The 19618-nt window shown below is 41.1% G+C and overlaps 1 protein-coding gene across 2 annotated transcripts in view; it reads left to right on the forward strand.

Annotated features, from left to right (window-relative positions):
- Positions 1 to 19618, forward strand: part of SRGAP1 (SLIT-ROBO Rho GTPase activating protein 1) — a 311444-nt gene that overhangs the window by 157377 nt on the left and 134449 nt on the right. For both annotated transcript variants that reach the window (XM_070370528.1, XM_005902533.3), the window contains exon 3: positions 5003 to 5165. In XM_070370528.1, the coding sequence (XP_070226629.1) occupies positions 5003 to 5165 (163 nt within the window). The remainder of the gene's footprint in view (positions 1 to 5002; positions 5166 to 19618) is intronic.

The raw sequence follows: 19618 nt of genomic DNA on the forward strand, positions 1-19618 counted from the left end.
AAGAAAGGCAATGCCAAAGAATGCTCAAACTACCGCACAATTGCACTCATCTCACACACCAGTAAAGTAATGCTCAAAATTCTCCAAGCCAGGCTTCAGCAATATGTGAATGGTGAACTTCCAGATGTTCAAGCTGGTTTTAGAAAAGGAAGAGGAACCAGAGATCAAATTGCCAACATCTGCTGGATCATGGAAAAAGCAAGAGAATTCCAGAAAAGCATATATTTCTGCTTTATTGACTATGCCAAAGCCTTTGACTGTGTGGATCACAATAAACTGTGGAAAATTTCTTCAAGAGATGGGAATACCAGACCACCTGATCTGCCTCTTGAGAAATTTGTATGCAGGTCAGGAAGCAACAGTTAGAACTGGACATGAAACAACAGACTGGTTCCAAATAGGAAAAGGAGTTCGTCAAGGCTGTATATTGTCACCCTGTTTATTTAACTTATATGCAGAGTACATCATGAGAAACACTGGACTGGAAGAAACACAAGCTGGAATCAAGATTGCCAGGAGAAATATCAATCACCTCAGATATTCAGATGACACCACCCTTATGGCAGAAAGTGAAGAGGAACTCAAAAGCCTCTTGATGAAAGTGAAAGAGGAGAGTGAAAAAGTTGGCTTAAAGCTCAACATTCAGAAAACGAAGATCATGGCATCCGGTCCCATCACTTCATGGGAAATAGATGGGGAAACAGTGTCAGACTTTATTTTTCTGGGCTCCAAAATCACTACAGATGGTGACTGCAGCCATGAAATTGAAAGACGCTTACTCCTTGGAAGAAAAGTTATGACCAACCTAGATAGCATATTCAAAAGCAGAGACATTACTTTTCCAACAAAGGTTCGTCTAGTCAAGGCTATGGTTTTTCCTGTGGTCATGTATGGATGTGAGAGTTGGACTGTGAAGAAGGCTGAGCGCCGAAGAATTGATGCTTCTGAACTGTGGTGTTGGAGAAGACTCCTGTGAGTCCCTTGGACTGCAAGGAGATCCAACCAGTCCATTCTGAAGGAGATCAGCCCTGGGATTTCTTTGGAAGGAATGATGCTAAAGCTGAAACTCCAGTACTTTGGCCACCTCATGCGAAGAGTTGACTCATTGGAAAAGACTCTAATGCTGGGAGGGATTGGGGGCAGGAGGATAAGGGGACGACAGAGGATGAGATGGCTGGATGGCATCACTGACTTGATGGACGTGAGTCTGAGTGAACTCCAGGAGTTGGTGATGGACAGGGAGGCCGAAGACTAGCAGGGGGGTACTCTTTCTGCCCCCTTCTGATGCCTATGTCAGAAGCTTTCTCTATCTCCTTTATACTTTAATAAAACTTTATTACACAAAAGCTCTGAGTGATCAAGCCTCGTCTCTGGCCCCGGATTGAATTCTTCTCCTCCGGGGGCCAAGAATCCCGGTGTATTCACGTGATTCAACAACAACCTTTCACTGGCGTGCTGCAATTCATGGGGTCGAAAAGAGTTGGACACAACTGAGCGACTAATGTGATCTGATAAATGGAGTATAACCTTTAAAAATTGTGAATCACTAATGTACACCTGTAACTTACATAATATTGTAAGTGTATACCTGTAACTTACATATTGCACATCAACTCTATGTCCATAAAAAAAACTTTTTTAACTCTTCTCATCATAAGAAAAAAAAAAAAGTAGGAACTTTGCAGAAAAAAAAGAGAGTAGGGGTTCTTTTGCAGAATACCTTTTTTCGTTTTTATTTTGGGCGCACTTTAACCTGTAGTGTTGGTCCGGCATAGAAATAAATTTTGGTGATGGTTCCCAGGGTGAGCAGATGTCACACGTGCTTGACAGAGACTGGAGCCAGTGCTAGATCTGCATTTATAGAAACTGTCCCTTTTTAAAAGTAATTGCAAATAAGAAGACAGCCCATTGGTTTATACAGTAAATATTTTTGAGTGTCTCCTTGTGTGTTCTGTACTTGGGAATCACTTGTGAACTGAAAACATCCATGGGCGCATGCACTTTAGTCTGATCCCTGAGTGCAGCAGCTGCCACTTTTTCTTTCTCCTGGCTGGTTCACTAGTTTTGTTAAAAAGGTACGTAGCTTGGAATTTTCCTTAAGTTTATTATTGACTATGGGACTGCAGATAAGATAATAAGTCTACAGAAAGGGCAAACCATGTTTGGGGGACAAAAACCAAAGACAAGCTTTAAGAGTCAAACAGACCTGGCTTGAATACTAGCTCTGCTGTGTGACCTTGGTCAGTAGAGTCAGTATTTCTGAGCCTTGGTTTCCTAACTTGTAAAATGAGATTTTGTGACCATCAAATGAGAAACATGACAAATCCTTGATGCAACTGAGAGCTGACATCGGGTACACGTTCAGTATTCCTTCTCCTCACGACAAAAATGTTACGTCTTTGGCACTGTTACTTTACCAGTCATTTAAGCTAGGCCTCAGTTTTGGGATGCTTGTCCTGTAGGATAATCCTTGGCCTGAACTGACCGCTGCATGGTGGAAATACCAAGGCTTGGATCAGCCTCCCTGGACTCAAAGACTTTCTCCGATACTAGTTTTGTTCTAGAACAAATCATTGTGCCTTGCTAAAGCTTAAGTTCCATCATTGATAGAGGGGATCTATCTAAATATCTCTGCCTTAAATTATAGAATTAAGTAGTTGATATGTGTAGGTTTTAGACCAACTGCTAGATAAAAATCACTAACTTTATATAGTGTAGTGTTCGTTGCTCAGTTGTGTTCGACTCTTTGCGACCCCATGGACTATAGCCCATGAGGCTCCTCTGTCCATGGAATTTTCCAGGCAAGAATACTGGAGTGGGTAGCCATTCTCTTCTCTAGTGTATCTTCCCTACACAGGGATCAAACTCAGGTCTTCTGCACTGCAGGCAGATTCTTTACCATCTGAGCCATCAGGAAGATCCCAGCTTTATATAACACTTGCTATGAATCTAAGGCATTCTAGTAAATATTAAAATATATATATTAACTCAAAAATCCTCATAATCTTATAAAATCAGTACTGCTACTTTACCCATCTTATAAATGAAGCAACAGAGGCACAGAGAAGTTTAAATAACTTGGCCACGATCTCCTAGCTAGTGCGTAATGATTTTGGAATTTAAGTGGAGATGGTGTGGATCCATATTCTATGAACTTAACCTGTGTACTCAGTAGATGCTCAGTAAATGATAACTTAGCCATCTTTGTTATTATTGTTGTTGTCAATACTGTTATTACGTAATATTAGGACAATAAAAAATGTTTATTCAGTGAATGAAAAAACATGTATTTAATGCTGAACATGGGCAGGGCCATGAGGATACAAAAAAAGTATGCCACATTCTCAAAGAATGTATGGTTTACTTCAGCACAAAGAGTATATAGGTAAGTTAATGTAAGGTAGCATTTACGTTTTGGGCTGGGTGGCAGAGAATGTGAGTACAAAGAATTCAGTATTCTGCCATGAAACCACTGCCCCATGCCCAATGGCTTTGAAAGGAAAAGAAGGTTCTCTGGGTTGGGGTGTAATTCTTATTACTTCAGCTGGAAGAATGGAAGTCTTGTCTTGTGGTTATAAGTGTTAGGACCCTAGATCAGGGGTTTTTACCCTTATACCCATTCCTACTTCCTCTTTTCTTCTGAAGAGCGTTTTGACTTGCTGCTGCTGCTAAGTCGCTTCAGTCGAGTCCAGCTCTGTGCGACCCCATATACGGCAGCGCATCAGGCTCCCCCGTCCCTGGGATTCTCCAGGCAAGAACACTGGAGTGGGTTGGCATTTCCTTCTCCAGTGCATGAAAGTGAAAAGTGAAAGTGAAGTCGCTCAGTCGTGTCTGACTCTTCGCGACCGCATGGACTGCAGCCCACCAGGCTCCTCCGTCCGTGACTTGATGCGCTCTTAAATCCTGACTCTGAGGGACGTAAGGACTGAAAGACCTATTTAATCGTTTGTTTTCTAATTTAGTTAATATTCAGAATCATGAATCATCATGACTAGTAGGAGGATAACATGTCTTAGAAAATTGCACTAGTGTCTCTAAGTTAGGAGAAAAACATTCTGTGCCATTTTGCCATTTTAGAGTTAGTTTTTTATTATTTTTTTAATATAATTTTTAAAAAATTTTGGCCATGCCACATGTCATGTAGGATCTTAGTTCCCTGACCTGGGATCAAACCCACAATCCCTGCTTTGGAAATGCAGAGTCTTAACCACTGGACACTCAGGGAAATTCCAATAGTTAGATTTTTTAAGTAAAAAGCAAAAACAAATATCATATATATATTTTTAAAACAGTAATGTCTCTATTAGTCATTGCTTTTCTTTGGAGTTTTTTGGTAAGATTTTTTGCAAGTTGCCTTTTGTGGTTTATAGTCACTTTTCACTTTATTACCTGGAATAAAATAAGGAAACAGCTCAGTGAGCTTAAAAAGGACATGTGACAGGTCATAAGCCAGTGAACCTCTTGGTTCTATTCATGAGTCTTGAGACAATGCTATAAAGTTCTGCTTCCCAGGAACACTTTTTGGGAGGCTGGAGGTTAAGTATCAGGGGATTAGTAAATCATCCTTACATTTATGTCCCATGGAAAGTATACCTAGCCAAATCTCTTCCAGCAGCATACTGGACATTCAAAGCAGGCTTTGTGTTCAGTGGCAAACCACAGTCTGTCTGTGAGATAGTAGTCAATAGATTTTTATGTAAACATAAACTGCTTTCTTCAATGAGGTGATTAAAGCTGAAGGCCTGCCTGAGTAGTGTGTGTGAGTGTGTGTGTGTTCAGGTTCTGGGCCCTTGTCAGGATTATAGGTTTTGACTGGTGTTCTTGGTCCAAGTATTTTTTTCCAAGCCCAGTGCTGTTGAGTGTCTTGCTAAGAGCTATGCCCAGAGGAGAAGAAATAAGAGCCGCCCATGTGTTGTGGCTCCTGGTTTTGCCTCTGTGACGTCCCTCAGCTGCTTGGATCAGCTTTGAACTTGATGCTAATTCTCTTTTCTTCACTTCTTAGGAAAGACCAGAACTTATTGTCTCCAGTGAACTGCTGGTATTTGCTCCTGAACCAAGTGAGGCGAGAAAGCAAAGACCACGCCACCTTGAGTGACATCTATCTGAACAACGTGATTATGCGGTTCATGCAGATAAGTGAGGATTCCACCAGGATGTTTAAAAAGGTATCTTCCATCTGTCCCACCAGAGATTGCTTCCCTATACCCACTGAGCCTGTAACCAAGACTGGGAAGGGTCCGGTGCCTTAAATACTTAGTGGTATTTAATAGAGATTACATTCAAAAAATAAATAAGCGAACATATTTTGGGCTTCCCTGGTGGCTCAGACGGTAAAGAATCTGACTGCAGTGCGGAAGACCTGGCTTTGATCACTGGATTGGGAAGATCCCCTGGAGGAGGGCATGGCAACCTACTCCAGTATTCTTGCCTGGAGAAGTCCATGGACAGAGGAGCCTGGAGGGCTACAGTCCATGGGGTCATAAAGGGTCAGACATGACTGAGCAACTAACACACACACACACACACACCAGATATCTTAAAGACACAATAAAAAGTTGAGCAGGCACACTCGTAGAGTTGTAGAACACCGAATCTGTGACCTGAATGATGTGAGCAGGATTTTGAAATGAGGTATACTTGCAAATTGCACCTCTGTCCTTAGAAATAGACTTCCTGAGGTTATTAAAAAAAACAGACCAGAGAGGAGAAGCCTTAAGAACTGTGTTTTAGGCTCACACATGATCAGAGACTTGTGAAGAAGATAACCAGATGTGGTGCTCTCTTGGGAAAATGTTATCACGGTTTTTCTCATTCCCACCAGACTAGCAATGGAGGCTGTGAGAGACTGACGAGAAAAAAAATCCCACGGGGCACGGAAATTCAGTCCCTTACATGCCAGAGAGGTTCCTCCTTCCCAAATCCACTTAAAAAACAAAGGAGCCGGGTTTTTAAGACTTCTTATCATTGTTACCCGTCTCAGCCAACTCTCAGCAGGTTGTTGTTGTTTGGACATCTTTGTTGAGAGCAATAACAAAATTGGACCATTTCCTGTGTAGAGAAGGCAGCTACTTGCCCAGTAAAACTGGCTTTCAGTTTTTATGTTTATAGGACAGTGGTTCTCCCCCACATCCTAAGCATCATACTTGGGGTGTTTGGTGTCTGTACTAATATCTGTACCTCTAGTCAGTAAGTCTTAGTTTCAGAAAGTTGGGAGGAAAGCCCCTTGTAGATTAAAAGTATATTTATGTCTCAAAGGGACAACAATATGGCGCTGTGCAGGCCAGCTGGGAAACTTCTTAGTCATGTTTGATATCTCCACATTAGATTTGATCCCCGACCTAGAACTGGAATTTAGCAAACTTGAAGTTGTCTTTTGTTCTGTTAAATAGAGGGAAGCATGTTTCAAACAAAGGAGAAATTTTTTAAAAATTTGGACATAAGAGCATATTAAGAAAACAGAGAAATATCTTGTGTATCTTAATAGTTTAGACTGACCTAGGAAAGTGAAGTAATTTTCTCAGATGTCAGTCCTTTCTATTAAGTCTTCATTTGGTTCAGTGGACTTTTTGGATCTTATCATCTATGAGTGGGAGATGGTGTCAGGTCTTGGAAAGGCTACTTCAATAAAGAAAAACTAGTCCTCATGCTCAAGGAGGTTGTAGTTTATCCAAATTTGTATGATGCTATATATATAATGCTTCCAAGTCACAGGGATGCTGGCAACCTTTCAGTCTGGGCCTCCGGGACCAGCAACTCAGCTGAGTTCATTTATTCATCCATTCAACAAAGCATCTTTAAATGCCAGGCTGGGAAGCAGAGTTAAAAGACATTCCTGCCTGCACAGAATCACTTAAAAAGTTAACAGTCACTACGATTAGGGAACATACAACCTGCTCTAGAAACTTGAGGGATGGAGATCTTAACCTTACTCTTTGTGTGTGTGTGTGTGTGTGTGCGCGTGTGTGCGTGCGCACGCAGGTGCTCGATTGTATCCTACTATTTGCGACCCCGTGGAATATAGCCGGCCAGGCTCCTCTGCTTTACACTCTGTGTGTGTGTGTGTGTGTGTGTGTGTGTGTGTGTGCGTGCATGCGCACGCGCTTGCTCGATTGTATCCTACTATTTGCAACCCTATGGAATATAGCCGGCCAGGCTCCTCTGTCGATGGAATTCTCCAGGCAGGAATACCGAAGTCGGTTGCCATTCCCTTCTCCAGGGGATCTTCCCAACGCAGGGGTCGAACCCACATCTCTTGCATCTCCAGGGTTGCACGAGGACTCTTTACCACTGAGCCACCTGGGAATCCCTAACCTTCCTGAGGGGCCAAGAAATTCTTCCCAGTGGAGGAAACACCTACAGACAAACCGGTGGGAGAAGGAGATGGTCATCAAGCAGATGAGGACAGTGAACTGTTCCAGGGAAAGGAGAAGCATGACGTGTTCAGGAAGAGGAAAGAGTTTGGTGTGAGTTTGGTGAGAGATTGTATGGGATTGAGTGATGGAGTGTGAGGCTAGAAAGGACGTGCGTGCGTGCCAAGTCGCTTCTGTCACATCCGACTCTTTGTGACTCTATGGACCATAGCCCCCCAGGCTCCTGTCCCTGGATTCTCCAGGCAAGAATACTGAAGTGGGTTTCCCTGCCCTCCCCCAGGGGATCTTCCCGACCCAGGGATTGAATCCAGGTCTCTTACATCTCTCACATTGGCAGGCGCGTTCTTTACCACTAGCTCCACTTTGCATGTCTTGCTAAGCTATAAGGATTTGTGTTTTGTAAATCAAAGTCAAGGGCTTCTTAAAGTTGATGGAAACTTAGAGCTGAGAGTCAAATGGATTTGGACTTGAATCCCAACTTTTGTGCTTTTGTGATCTTGGGAGATGATTTAAGAAAGTACACTCCTCTATCTCCAGGAGTGGGGAGGGAGGGCTAGGGACTGGCAGAAGGGGAAGGTAAGCCAATGGGTGCTCAGAGGTTGGGATGGCCCTTTGGAGTTTGTCACCAAGGAGGCCTTATGTTTGTTTTGCAGACATTACATCTGAGCTGCCCTTGGGGAGGGGCTAAGTAATCTTGGGGGTGAGGCAGCTCCCACTGCTGGAGGGTAATTCCCAACAGAGATTCCAAGAGCGAGATCAGCTGTGAGTTTCATCAGCCAGCAGCCAATATTCCCAGTAGCTGGGGAAATATAGCTCTTGAGAGAGGGCCTGAGGAATGTACGGTAAACACACACACACACCATGCCTGCCTGTTTGCTGCCTAGAAGTCGTCGTCTTATCCAGATTTTCTGGGACTCATCTCCTTAGAAGCTGCCTATTTATAGCAGACTCCTGGTTGCTTCAGCATTTAGTAGAGTGAACAGTGTTCTCACCTCTATTGCCGATCAGCTGGAAAGTTAACGGTCATTACAATGACAGGTATCAAATTCTAGCACCTCAAGCAAACCCAGCAGATGACATACCTCACCATTTCATGTATATTGTTGCTGAAAAAATTAAGAACAAGAGAGTGAGAGACTGGAAAGTCTTGAGGAGCCAGATCAGCCCACTAGGACACATTTGTCATCTGCAAATGTAGGAAGGTAGGAAGCCAAGACCCATATCTGTCAAGTCTAGAGAACTTCATATCCCTTTAGGTTAAAAACCAAGACTAGTGTTTTCTGCTTTTTTAAAATTGCCAAGCCATCTCCTTCTCCAGCTCTTCTATTACTGTGGTTCCAGAAGCATACTTTTTTGTCAAAATAGAAGGAAGTGATTAGAACCAGTCTGAAATAACCTTTAGAACTTCTGTGAAGTCCTTAGCATAATGCTTGTTCTTCTTTCAGGGGATTTTGCGACTTCCTCATTTTTCAAAAATAACCCCACATCTATATGAAGATCCAGATAGATGCTAAGCGCTTGACAGATGCAACCTCTTACACAGCTGTATGGTTGATCAGAATAACATACTGATTCATTTGTAAGGCTCTAACATCAGATATTTTGGGTATGAATGTTGATTTTGTCTCTCTTGTTATCTATGTGGACCTGGAAGTGTTGGTAAACCTCTTAAATCTCAGTTTATAAGTCTGTAAAGTACATATAGTCACTTATTTCAGATACTTGTATGGAAAACTCATGACTTGTGCATGGAAAGCTACTTACCCCAGCGTCTGAATTTAATACTAATACAGTCTAACTAGTTTTTAGCTGTTATCTTTGTTATTATCTTTATTGTAAACACTTATTTCCTACACCTACAATAATTATGTAATATGAGCTTACACCAGACATTATCCTAAATATGTCCTCATTTTAAAGAGACTATGTAACACAACTGTGAAGACCACATCCAGATCATCACATGTTATTTGTGTATCACTTTTTATCAAGTTCCAAAACATATTTCTAAGCAGACTGAGAAATGCTCCAATATCCTTTCTTGTAGCTGAATTAAAATTTTGGTCCTTGCATTTCAACAGTTAATGGGAAGTTAGGGATAACCCAGTGAATACCTGTGTTGGAGAGCTCCTCTGTGCCTCTCAAGTCCCCGACTGCTATTTCACTTGGGCAGTCTTTTTTTTTTTTTTTTTTTCCCATATTTGTGTATTTGGCTGCCTCAGGTCTTGAATCTTAGTTGTGCCAAATAGAAACTTTTGTTGCAGCATTCAGACCCTAGAGCGGTTGGTTGGGGGGAGGAGTTAGTTGGTTGTGGTGCTGGGGATTAGTTGCCCTGAAGCCTGACCAGTCCTCACTTCTTCCCTGAAGAACAAGGGGTGGTGAGGTGCCTCCTGCCCTGTGCTCCAGCCCTGCCTCCTGGAAGGATGAGATTCTGCTGCCTTCTTTCCATTACTCATGACTGAAGAGTGGTCAGCATCTGGGTTGGTGCTGCAGCCAGAAAATGTGCAGTTTGTATGCTACACATAAAAATGTAATTAATGTCAGCAGTTCACCATTGTGATAGCAAAGACCACAGCTAACATGCAGTAATCACTTTATTTATGCACTTTATCACATGATCTTCATTATCAACACTAAGAATGTTTAATACAAGTGTGTAGTTTAGAAGGGAGCCCCATAAAATGGTAGCCTTTGAGGACTTCCCCAGTGGCCCAGTGGGCTTCCCTCATAGCTCAGTCAGTAAAGAATCTGCCTGCAGTGCAGGAGACCCGAGTTTGATCCCTGGGTGGGGAAGATCCCCTGGAGAAGGAAATGGCAACCCTTTCCAGTATTCTTGCCATGGACAGAGGAGCTTGGGGGCTACAGCCCATGGGGTCTCAAGAGTTGGACACGACTTGGCGACTAAACCAGTGGTTAAGACTGTGTGCTCCCAGTGCGGGGGGCCTGAGTTCGATCCCTGGTTGGGGAACCAAGATCTCACATGCCATGTGGCCAAGAAACTTTAAAAAGTAGCATTCAAATATGTTAAATTATCTGTGAAAGTGTTACCCACTCAATCGTGTCTGATTCTGTGATCCCATGGACAGTAGCCCATCAGGCTCCTCTGTCTATGGGATTTCCCAGGCAAGAACACTGGAGTGGGTTGCCATTTCCTCCTCCAGGGCATCCTCCCAACCCAGGGATCAAACCCAGGTCTTCTGCATTGCAGGCAGATTCTTTACCATCTGAGCCATCAAGGAAGCCTATCATTTCCCCATGGATTGTTTTCAAGTTATTAATGTTTTTATCCTTACTTTGCATAGATATGTGTACTGGTATAATTTATTTTGTTTCTTCACCGATAGTAATGACATAAAGTACTCTAGCTACCACTTTACTGAATTTTCACTCTGTGCCCTGCATTTTCCACACATTAACTCATGCACCCTCACAGTTGCCCAGAGAACAGGGATTATTAGTCACATTTCAGGGATGAGGAAGCAAAAGACTCAGCTATAACTTGCAGAGCCTGGCTCGCTCATATGTTTTCTTGTCTTTGTCTGTGGGTCTTAGATAGTTCATAGTTACTGTAACTTTGTTGGTGTTTTTCAGTGGTCATTTGAGACGTTACAGAATGCACAGGATAGAAACTTCCGAGAACTGGAACACTGTGGTTCCTGGCCCTATTCCTTTCTAATGAAAATCCTGAAGAAAGATAGTCCTGGATGAGGCAGCAAAATCTGTCAGTCATCCGAGTTATAGACAGAAGTTCAAAGCAGCAGAGACTGGCTGCAAGCCACTGAGAATTACCTCACTTTGGCCTCAATGCCTTAGATTATCAGATTGAGACTCACAGGAATGAAATTAACCCGCTTTTGGTATCATTGATTTTGTGGCATAATCTGAAAGGAAGGGGAGAGTACTAGTAAGATTTGGAAATTTCTAGTCATTTTAAAATTATGATCAAGCCAATCTTATTCTATTTAAATTTTCTTAGTAGAAAGAAAATCCTATTTTATTTAAATACCTTAGTAGAAAGTAGAAATACTTTAGTAGAAAGATATTTCATGTGGGGAGGTGGGACCGGTGTTTTCAATTAGACTTATTTAAAATAAGTTAATATTCACACAGATGGTTTAAGTTAATAAATGTTACTAATCTAGTACAGATCTCTAAGGCTCTAACCTTGTTTTGAAGAAAAAGTTCGTAAGTTTAAAAAAATCTGAAACCTGCAAATCTATATATAAATGAGTCTTATTTCTGTTTGAATGTAAAAATATATACTCATTGTAAAAATTTAGAAAACACCAAAAGATATAAAACTGGAAATAAGAGTTACCCATATTAATACTACCTACTGCTAGTATTCCTGACTGTATCTTTTCTGTATTCATATGTATACTAGACAAACATATGCATATTAATATATATGTATTTTACAAAATTGAAATTTCATTGCAGATAGCCTGGGAACCTGCCCTTTTCATGGAAAATATTGTTAGCATTTCCTATGTGTGGAAGAAATCTTTTCTTTCAATGTAATTGTATTTATTTACCGTGCTGGGTCTTCATTGCTGAACACGGGCTTCCTCTAGTTGAGGCCAGTGGGGCTACTCTCATGTTGCAGAGGAGGCAGACTCAGCAGTTTGTGGGCACAGGCTTAGTTGCCCCACAGCATGTTGGATTGTCTTGGGCGAGGGTTCAAACCCATGTCTTCTGCATTGACAGCAGATTCTTAACCACTGAACCACCAGGGAAGCCCTAACATAATCTTTTAAAACAGGATACTTGGTGCCTGCATAATGTTTCACTGTCAGTACAGCCATGTTCTTTTCCTGTTATTGGACATTTAAATCTTTCACACATCTTTGATATTTTTCTTATATCACTGAAACAGAATTATTAGGTCAGAGAATGGTATTAGAATTTCATGCTTTGGATGAAATTCTTACTTTTTGCCTTTCTAGAGTAAAGATGGTCATGGCTGTGATTTACTGAAGAGTAATCTAGCCTCTGCAAAATAAATTGACTATGTTATTAGCAGAGAAGTACCAGTGTGATTTAGCATGCTGTTGCATCAGTGGTAAATAATATAACAAGAGGAACGTTTTCAAAGCATTTCAGTGCAGTGTAGCAGAAGAATTAAATGGTATTCTGGTGACCTCAGGGGACAGCTTAATTATTGATGAGGCCTGGATAAATAAGTGAGTATAGTTCAGGCTAACACTACCAGCTGGTTCTCCTGAGTTTTACCAGCTCTACAGTTAGCTCATTTTTCTAGAAATAAATCAAAATCAAGCTATGGTTTCTTACAGTGATGCACTTTTTGAAATATTTTAGAAACTTTTTAATTTGTATTTATAAATTGCTTAACAGGATAGCTGGCACATATTAAGTGCTTAGTAAGTGGCAGTTGTTAGTGCTGCTGTTCCTGCATTTATGTTATTGCCTTTTATTACCTAGTGACAACAGGCCATAATGATTTTTCTAATATTTTTAATTGGAGTATAATTGCTTTACAATGTTGTTAATTTCTGCTGTACAACAACATGAATCAGCTATATGTGTACATATCTCCCCTAAGACATATGTGATTGACCTAGCCATAAATTTAGCAGGTGAGTTATTATATAAGAGCATTCACCATCAGTTTACAAGCTTTATTAAAGACTTTTTTTTTGTCCACACCACAGGGCATGTGGGAACTTAGTTCCCTGACCAGCCCCCTGCAGAGGAAGCAGTCTTAACCACTGGATTGCCAGGGAAGTCCCCGTTAAAGACTTTTAACTAGAACATTAAGCAGATGTTATGTGTCTCTCTCCTTGGAAAGTGACATAATCTTAAAAAACCCGAGGTCAGATAAACTGTACATTTTGTCTATAGTAGTTGAACCCATAATTGCATTGAGAATAATTTTCAAAAAGCACTTGAAACTTATTTATGGTAAAAAAAAAAAAGAAATCTAGAAGTGTATAGAACAAAATTATTTTAAATGGGTATCTCTAAGTTACTTTTATTTTCTTCTGTTTGCTTGCCCATAATTTCTGGTTTTTGTACAATAAACATGTTGTATAAGGCCCAAAGAAAACAAACATTTATTGTAAACTAAAGCCTTAAAGAAACTTGGCCCCAAGTACACCAGTGTTTACCACAGAGGAATGGGGAGCAATATCCAGTAACTAATTCAGACCTGATGCTATTTGTTAATGGAGAATTAGCCTATTCTCTAGGTACACATGAAAACTGTGCTTTGGCTATACAGCGTTAGGATGCTTAAAATGAAAAGACATGAAATCAGGGACCGACCGAGCAAGATCGCAGCATGCCCCAGGCCTGCAGCCTCCTTACCTCGCAAGATCTCTTTGCCATGACTAATGAAATGTATAAACAGGAAAGAGTGGCACAATCCTTTTACCTTCAAGCAGATCCCATTACTCTGCTCACTCTATGGACTCACACCTAACTCTAAATAGAAGGCTGTACCCCCACTTCCCTTCCCTAACTGTATTTTTCTCTCTGGCACTTACCCCTTTTTGACATGTTACGTATTTGCTTATTGTTTATTCACTTTCTGTCTCGCCTCGATTTAAATGTAAGTTTCTGAGAGGAAGGAACCTTGTATTTTTCACTGAAACAGTGACTAGCACATAGTAGTTACTCTGTAAATATTTATTGAATGACTAAATAATCAACACTTAACATCTGTATTAGAAGCCAGAGATGAGTGTCATCCACATAACAGAAATTTCAAGGCATTTCAGCAAGACCCCATATTGATGGGGCTGTATTTGCGTAACACTATCACATGCTGTCTACTTCCTAAGAGAATTAGAGGAGAAATGAGTCATGACAAGTTCGTGACATGATAGAATAGCTAAACCTCCAGCTTTCTGAGCTGCAGACTGAAAGGGGGTGGCAAAAGAACCAAAAAGTCCTAGGGTGTAGATTTAAAAAGCTATCTCATAAAGTTCTTTATGAACTCCTGCGCTTGCTCTGACTTGCACATGCTCGGGTCTGATCTTCAGCAGTATACCTCCCAAAGACTTTGGGAGCTGAACTAGGGGATAGACTGCTGCCTGGGCTCCAGACTCGCCACTGGACGCTGCATGCACAGGTCAGATCCAAATAGTGCTACAAAGGTGTTAGAACAGATACTGAAACAAACCACTATCCTGAATTCAACTAGGTTGATTTCCTGATAAGACAAAAATATTAACATTCTACATGTGGTTTAAATAAGACCGAGTCTCATAACATAATATTCAAAATATCCAGAGTACAATCCAAATTACTCAGCATACAGAGAACCAGGAAAACCCCAACTGGCAGGGGAAAAGACAATAAATGATACAAATGGTGGAATTATCTAACAAAGACTTGTAGAGCAACCATGATAAAAATGTTCCGAAAAGTGAGAGCAAATACTGTTGAGATGAATGGAAAGATAACGTCTCAGCAGGAAAAAAAAAATATTAACAGAAATAACCAAATTGAAATTTTAGAATTGAAAAATGTAGTTGTTCAGTCACTAAATCATTTCCAACTCTTTGCAAACCCATGGACTGCAACACGCCAGGCTTCCCTGTCCTTCACTGTCTCTCAGGGTTTGCTCAAACTCATCTCCATTGATTTGGTGATGCCATCCAACCATCTCATTCTCTGTCACCTCTTCTTGTCCAGCTCTCAATGTTTCTCAGCATCAGGGTGTTTTCCAATGAGTTGGCTCTTTGCATCAAGTGGCCAGAGTATTGGAGCTTTAGCTTCAGCGTCAGTCCTTCCAGTGAATATTCAGGGTTGATTTCCTTTAGGATTGACTCATTTTGATCTCCTTGCTGTAATCAAAACTAAAAACTCACTACATGGGTTTCAATAGAAGAATAAGGATAACAGACAAAGAGATTAGTTTCTGTTCATCTTGAAGGTAGGTTAGTAGAAACTATCTAATTTGAACAACAGAGAGAAAAAAAGATTGGGAAAAAAATAATCGGTGCCTCTGGGAGCTTTGGGACAACACCAAGAGGTCTGATAATTCATTTTAGCAGAGTCTCCGAAGAAGAGGAGAAAAAGAGTAGGTAGAAAAAATATTTCAAAAAATAATTGCAGGAAAGCTTCTCAAATTTGGCAAATGAGATAAACCTACCCATTCAAGAAGCCAGCAAAACCCAAGCTAGCGGAATCCAAAGAAGTCCATACCTGCATACATCATAATCAAGAAAAAGCTAACCAAAAAAAATATTGAAAGCAATTGGAGAAAAATGACACATTACTGATGGAAGAACAATTGGATGACCGTGGGTTTCTCTACCTGCTAAATGCCAGTAGCACCTTATTGGTTGTGACAACTAAAAATACCTTCAGAGGTTACCACATGTCCCCTGGGGGAGAAGTCAAGAACCATTAATCCAACTTGAGTTTTCCATTTTTCCAAACATTGTTTAAAAGAAATTTTCCAGTTTGGTTTGCTTTTCAATTACCTGATTTATAACTCTTGATTAAATTAGCAAATATGAGTAGGGTAAAGACTCTCAATCTCTTATCTCCTATCAAGAGACTTTTGAAAAAAGAATAAATGTATGTATAATAGTAATGCATACTATACACACACACACACACACATACATATTCAGTTCCAGTTTATTTGTTATTACTGTACTTTAGTCACTAAGTTGTGTCCAACTCTTTTGTGAGCCCATAGACTGTAGTCCGCCAGGCTCCTCTGTCCATGGAATTTCCCAGGCAAGAACACTGGAGTGGGTTGCCATTTCCTTCTCCAAGGGATCTTCCCAACTCAGGGATCGAACCCAGAATATGCAGTTACAAAGAGATATTGAATGTGGCTGACAGATTGATTTCAGTACCTTTTAAATCTCATAGGGGAAAAAAAAGCTTTTCTCATTATTAGAGAAGCAATTACATAGAAATAAGCAGAAATTTTACCAACAAAATACTTTGTCAGATCAACCTAGAAACTTAAAAAGTAAAACAACATTTGACACTGGATATGTGAACTATATAAATTGAGAAAATTCCATAATATTCAGTAATTGATAGTGAATAAATACAAGCATCACTGTCACTTTTTAAACTTTGGTAGTGTCCAGTGGAACACAGAACCATAATTGTCTAATGCATTGACTTGAATAAACATTCCCATTAAAATTTCATTTCTTGGGCTTCTCTGATAGCTCAGTTGATAAAGAATACACCTGCAATGCAGAAGATGCCAGTTCAGTTCCCAGGTCGGGAAGATCCCCTGGAGAAGGGATAGGCTACCCATTCCAGTATTCTTGAGCTTCCCCTGTGGCCCAGCTGGTAAAGAATCCACCAGCAATGCAGGAAACCTGGGTTCGATCCCTGGGTTGGGAAGATCCCCTGGAGAAGGAATAGGCTGCCCACTTCAGTATCCTGGCCTAGAGAATTCCATGGACTACAGTTGTCATTGTAGGCCACCTCTTTTTGGCTTGAACCTAAAGCTCGTATCAGTTACACAGCTGGCTGGGATTAGGAGTGTAGCCTGTAACGTGGCAAAGCGTACATAGTGGAGTAGCACCTATCTGAGCTCTAGAAATGGCTGATGGGGGTGAAGGCTGCAGGCGTGCAAAAATTTTGATTCCCAGTGTGAGCAGTTGGTATGTTGTTGTCATCTACGCAACTAGAGGGGTTTCCCCACTTGCTCAGCAGTGAAGAATCTGCCTGCAATGCAGGAGCCGCAGGAGAGGCAGGTTCGATCCCTGAGTCAGGAAGATCCCCTGGAGGAGGACATGGCAACCCACTCCAGTATTCTTGCCTGAAGAATCCTGTGGACTGAAAGAGCCTGGCAGGCTACAGTCCATAGGGTCGCAATGAGGCAGACACAAATGAAGCAACTGAGCACACACACACATCTAAGCAACAAAGGAAGCAAAGAGAGATTTTGCATCAGGGTGTGACATCATCAGTTTTGTTTTTGGAGAGCAGTGTAAGGAATATATTGGAATGAGGAAAAAAAAAAACAGTCTTGGGGAAACTAGTTAGTGAGCTGGTGCATGAGTAATGTGGGTGATGGTTTTTGCTCTGTCATAAGTTATGGCCAGAGAGTATTTCCATACTTACAATATTGTCTTCTAAAAGTTCTCATTCATGTAGATCCAGAATGAATCAAATGGCTTTTTGTTGTTATTTTATGAAAGGTCTGATGGAAATTTAAAACCAGGACATTGTTTTTCAGTCCATCCTAATCAGATTTAAAAGCTTCTACTCCTTTATCTGATGGCTCTTTAGCCTGTTAGAGGGGAAAAAAAAATCTAACCATAATTCCAAGATTCTTAGGCTTATGTTAACTATGCAAATGTGGGTTTGGACCATCTCTACAAAACAGCGTGATTGCAAGCAATGCAGGTCACTGAGAGGTGTATGTTGTCTCCTAGTCCTCCCAAGATCTTAGCTTCCAGCTCTGGAAGTGTTATAAACAAAGTGTCCTCCATACTACTAGCTGCAAGACAGCGAACAACTATCGCAGTTGTTGTTCAGTCGCTCAGGCGTGTCTGACTCTTTGCGACCCCATGGACTGCAGCACACCAGGCTTCCCTGTCCTGCACCATCTCCCAGAGTTTGCTCAAACTCATGTCCATTGAGTCGGTGATGCTGTCCGACCATCTTGTCCTCTGTTGTCCCCTCCTTCTCCTGCCCTCAATCTTTCCCAGTGGCAGGGTCTTTTCTAATGCGTTGGCTCCTCACATCAGGTGCCCAAAGTTTTGGAGCTTTAGCATTAGTCCTTCCAATGAATATTCAGGGTTGATTTCCTTTAGGACTGACTTGTTTGACGTCCTTGCTGTTCAAGGGACTCTCAAGAGTCTTCTCCAGCACCACAATTCAAAAGCATCAATTCTTCGTACTCAGCCTTCTTTATGGTCCAATACTAACATCCACACATGACTGCTGGAAAAACCATAGCTTTAACTAGATGGACCTTTGTCAACAAAGTAGTGCCTCTGTTTCTTATTATGCTGTCTAGGTTGGTCATAGGTTTTCTTCCAAGGAGCAAGCATCTTTTAATTTCATGGCTGCAGTCACCATCTGCAGTGATTTTGGAGCCCCAAAAAATAAAGTCTGCCACTGTTTCCACTGGTTCCCATCTATTTGCCATGAAGTGATGGGACTGGATGCCATGATCTTCGTTTTCTGAATGTTGAGTTTTAAGCCAGCTTTTTCACTCTGATCTTTCACTTTCATCAAGAGGCTTTTGAGTTCCTCTTCACTTTCTGCCATAAGGGTGGTATCATCTGCATATCTGAGGTTATTGATATTTCTCCCAGCAATCTTAATTCCAGCTTGTGCTTCATCCAGTCCAGCATTTCTCATGATGTACTCTCCATATAAATTAAATAAGCTGGGTGACAATATACAGCCTTGACATAACTCCTTTCCTGATTTGCAACCAGTCTGTTGTTCAATCTCGCATTCTAACTCTTGCTTATTGGCCTGCATACAGATTTCTAGGGAGCAGGTCAGGTGGTCTGGTATTCCCATCTGTTGAAGAATTTTCTAGTTTATTGTGATTCACACAGTCAAAAGCTTTAGCATAGTCAATAAAGCTGTGGTAGATGTCTTTCTGGAACTCTCTCGCTTTTTTGATTATGTTGGCAATTTGATCTCTGGTTCCTCTACCTTTTCTAAATCCAGCTTGAACATCTGAAAGTTCAGGGTTCACAAACTGTTAAATAGCTCAACTGGAATTCCATCACCTCCACTAGATTTGTTCGTAGTGATGCTTCCTAAGGCCCACTTGACTTTGCATTCCAGGATGTCTGGCTCTAGGTGAGTGATCATACCATGGTGTTTATCTGGGTCATGAAGTTCTCTTTTGTATAGTTCTTCTGTGTATTCTTGCCACCTCTTCTTAATATCTTCTGCTTCTGTTAGGTCCGTACCATTTCTGCCCTTTATTGAGCCCATCTTTGCAGGAAAAGTTCCCTTGGTATCTCAGATTTTCTTGAAGAGATCTCTAGTCTTTCCCATTCTATTGTTTTCATCTATTTTTCTGCACTGATCACTGAGGAAGGCTTTCTTATCTCTCTTTACTATTCTTTGCAATTCTGCATTCGAATGGGTGTATCTTTCTTTTTCTTCTCTGCCTTTTCCTTCTCTTTTCTCAGCTATTTGTAAGGCCTCCTCAGACAACCATTTAGCTTTTTTGCATTTCTTTTCTATGGGAATGGTCTTGATCCCTGTCTCCTGTACAATGTCATGAACCTCCATCCATAGTTCTTCAGGCACTCTGTCTGGCAGAT

This window comes from Bos mutus, chromosome 5 (assembly GCF_027580195.1).
Source record: "Bos mutus isolate GX-2022 chromosome 5, NWIPB_WYAK_1.1, whole genome shotgun sequence".
In the NCBI taxonomy this organism is placed as follows: Eukaryota; Metazoa; Chordata; class Mammalia; order Artiodactyla; family Bovidae; genus Bos; species Bos mutus.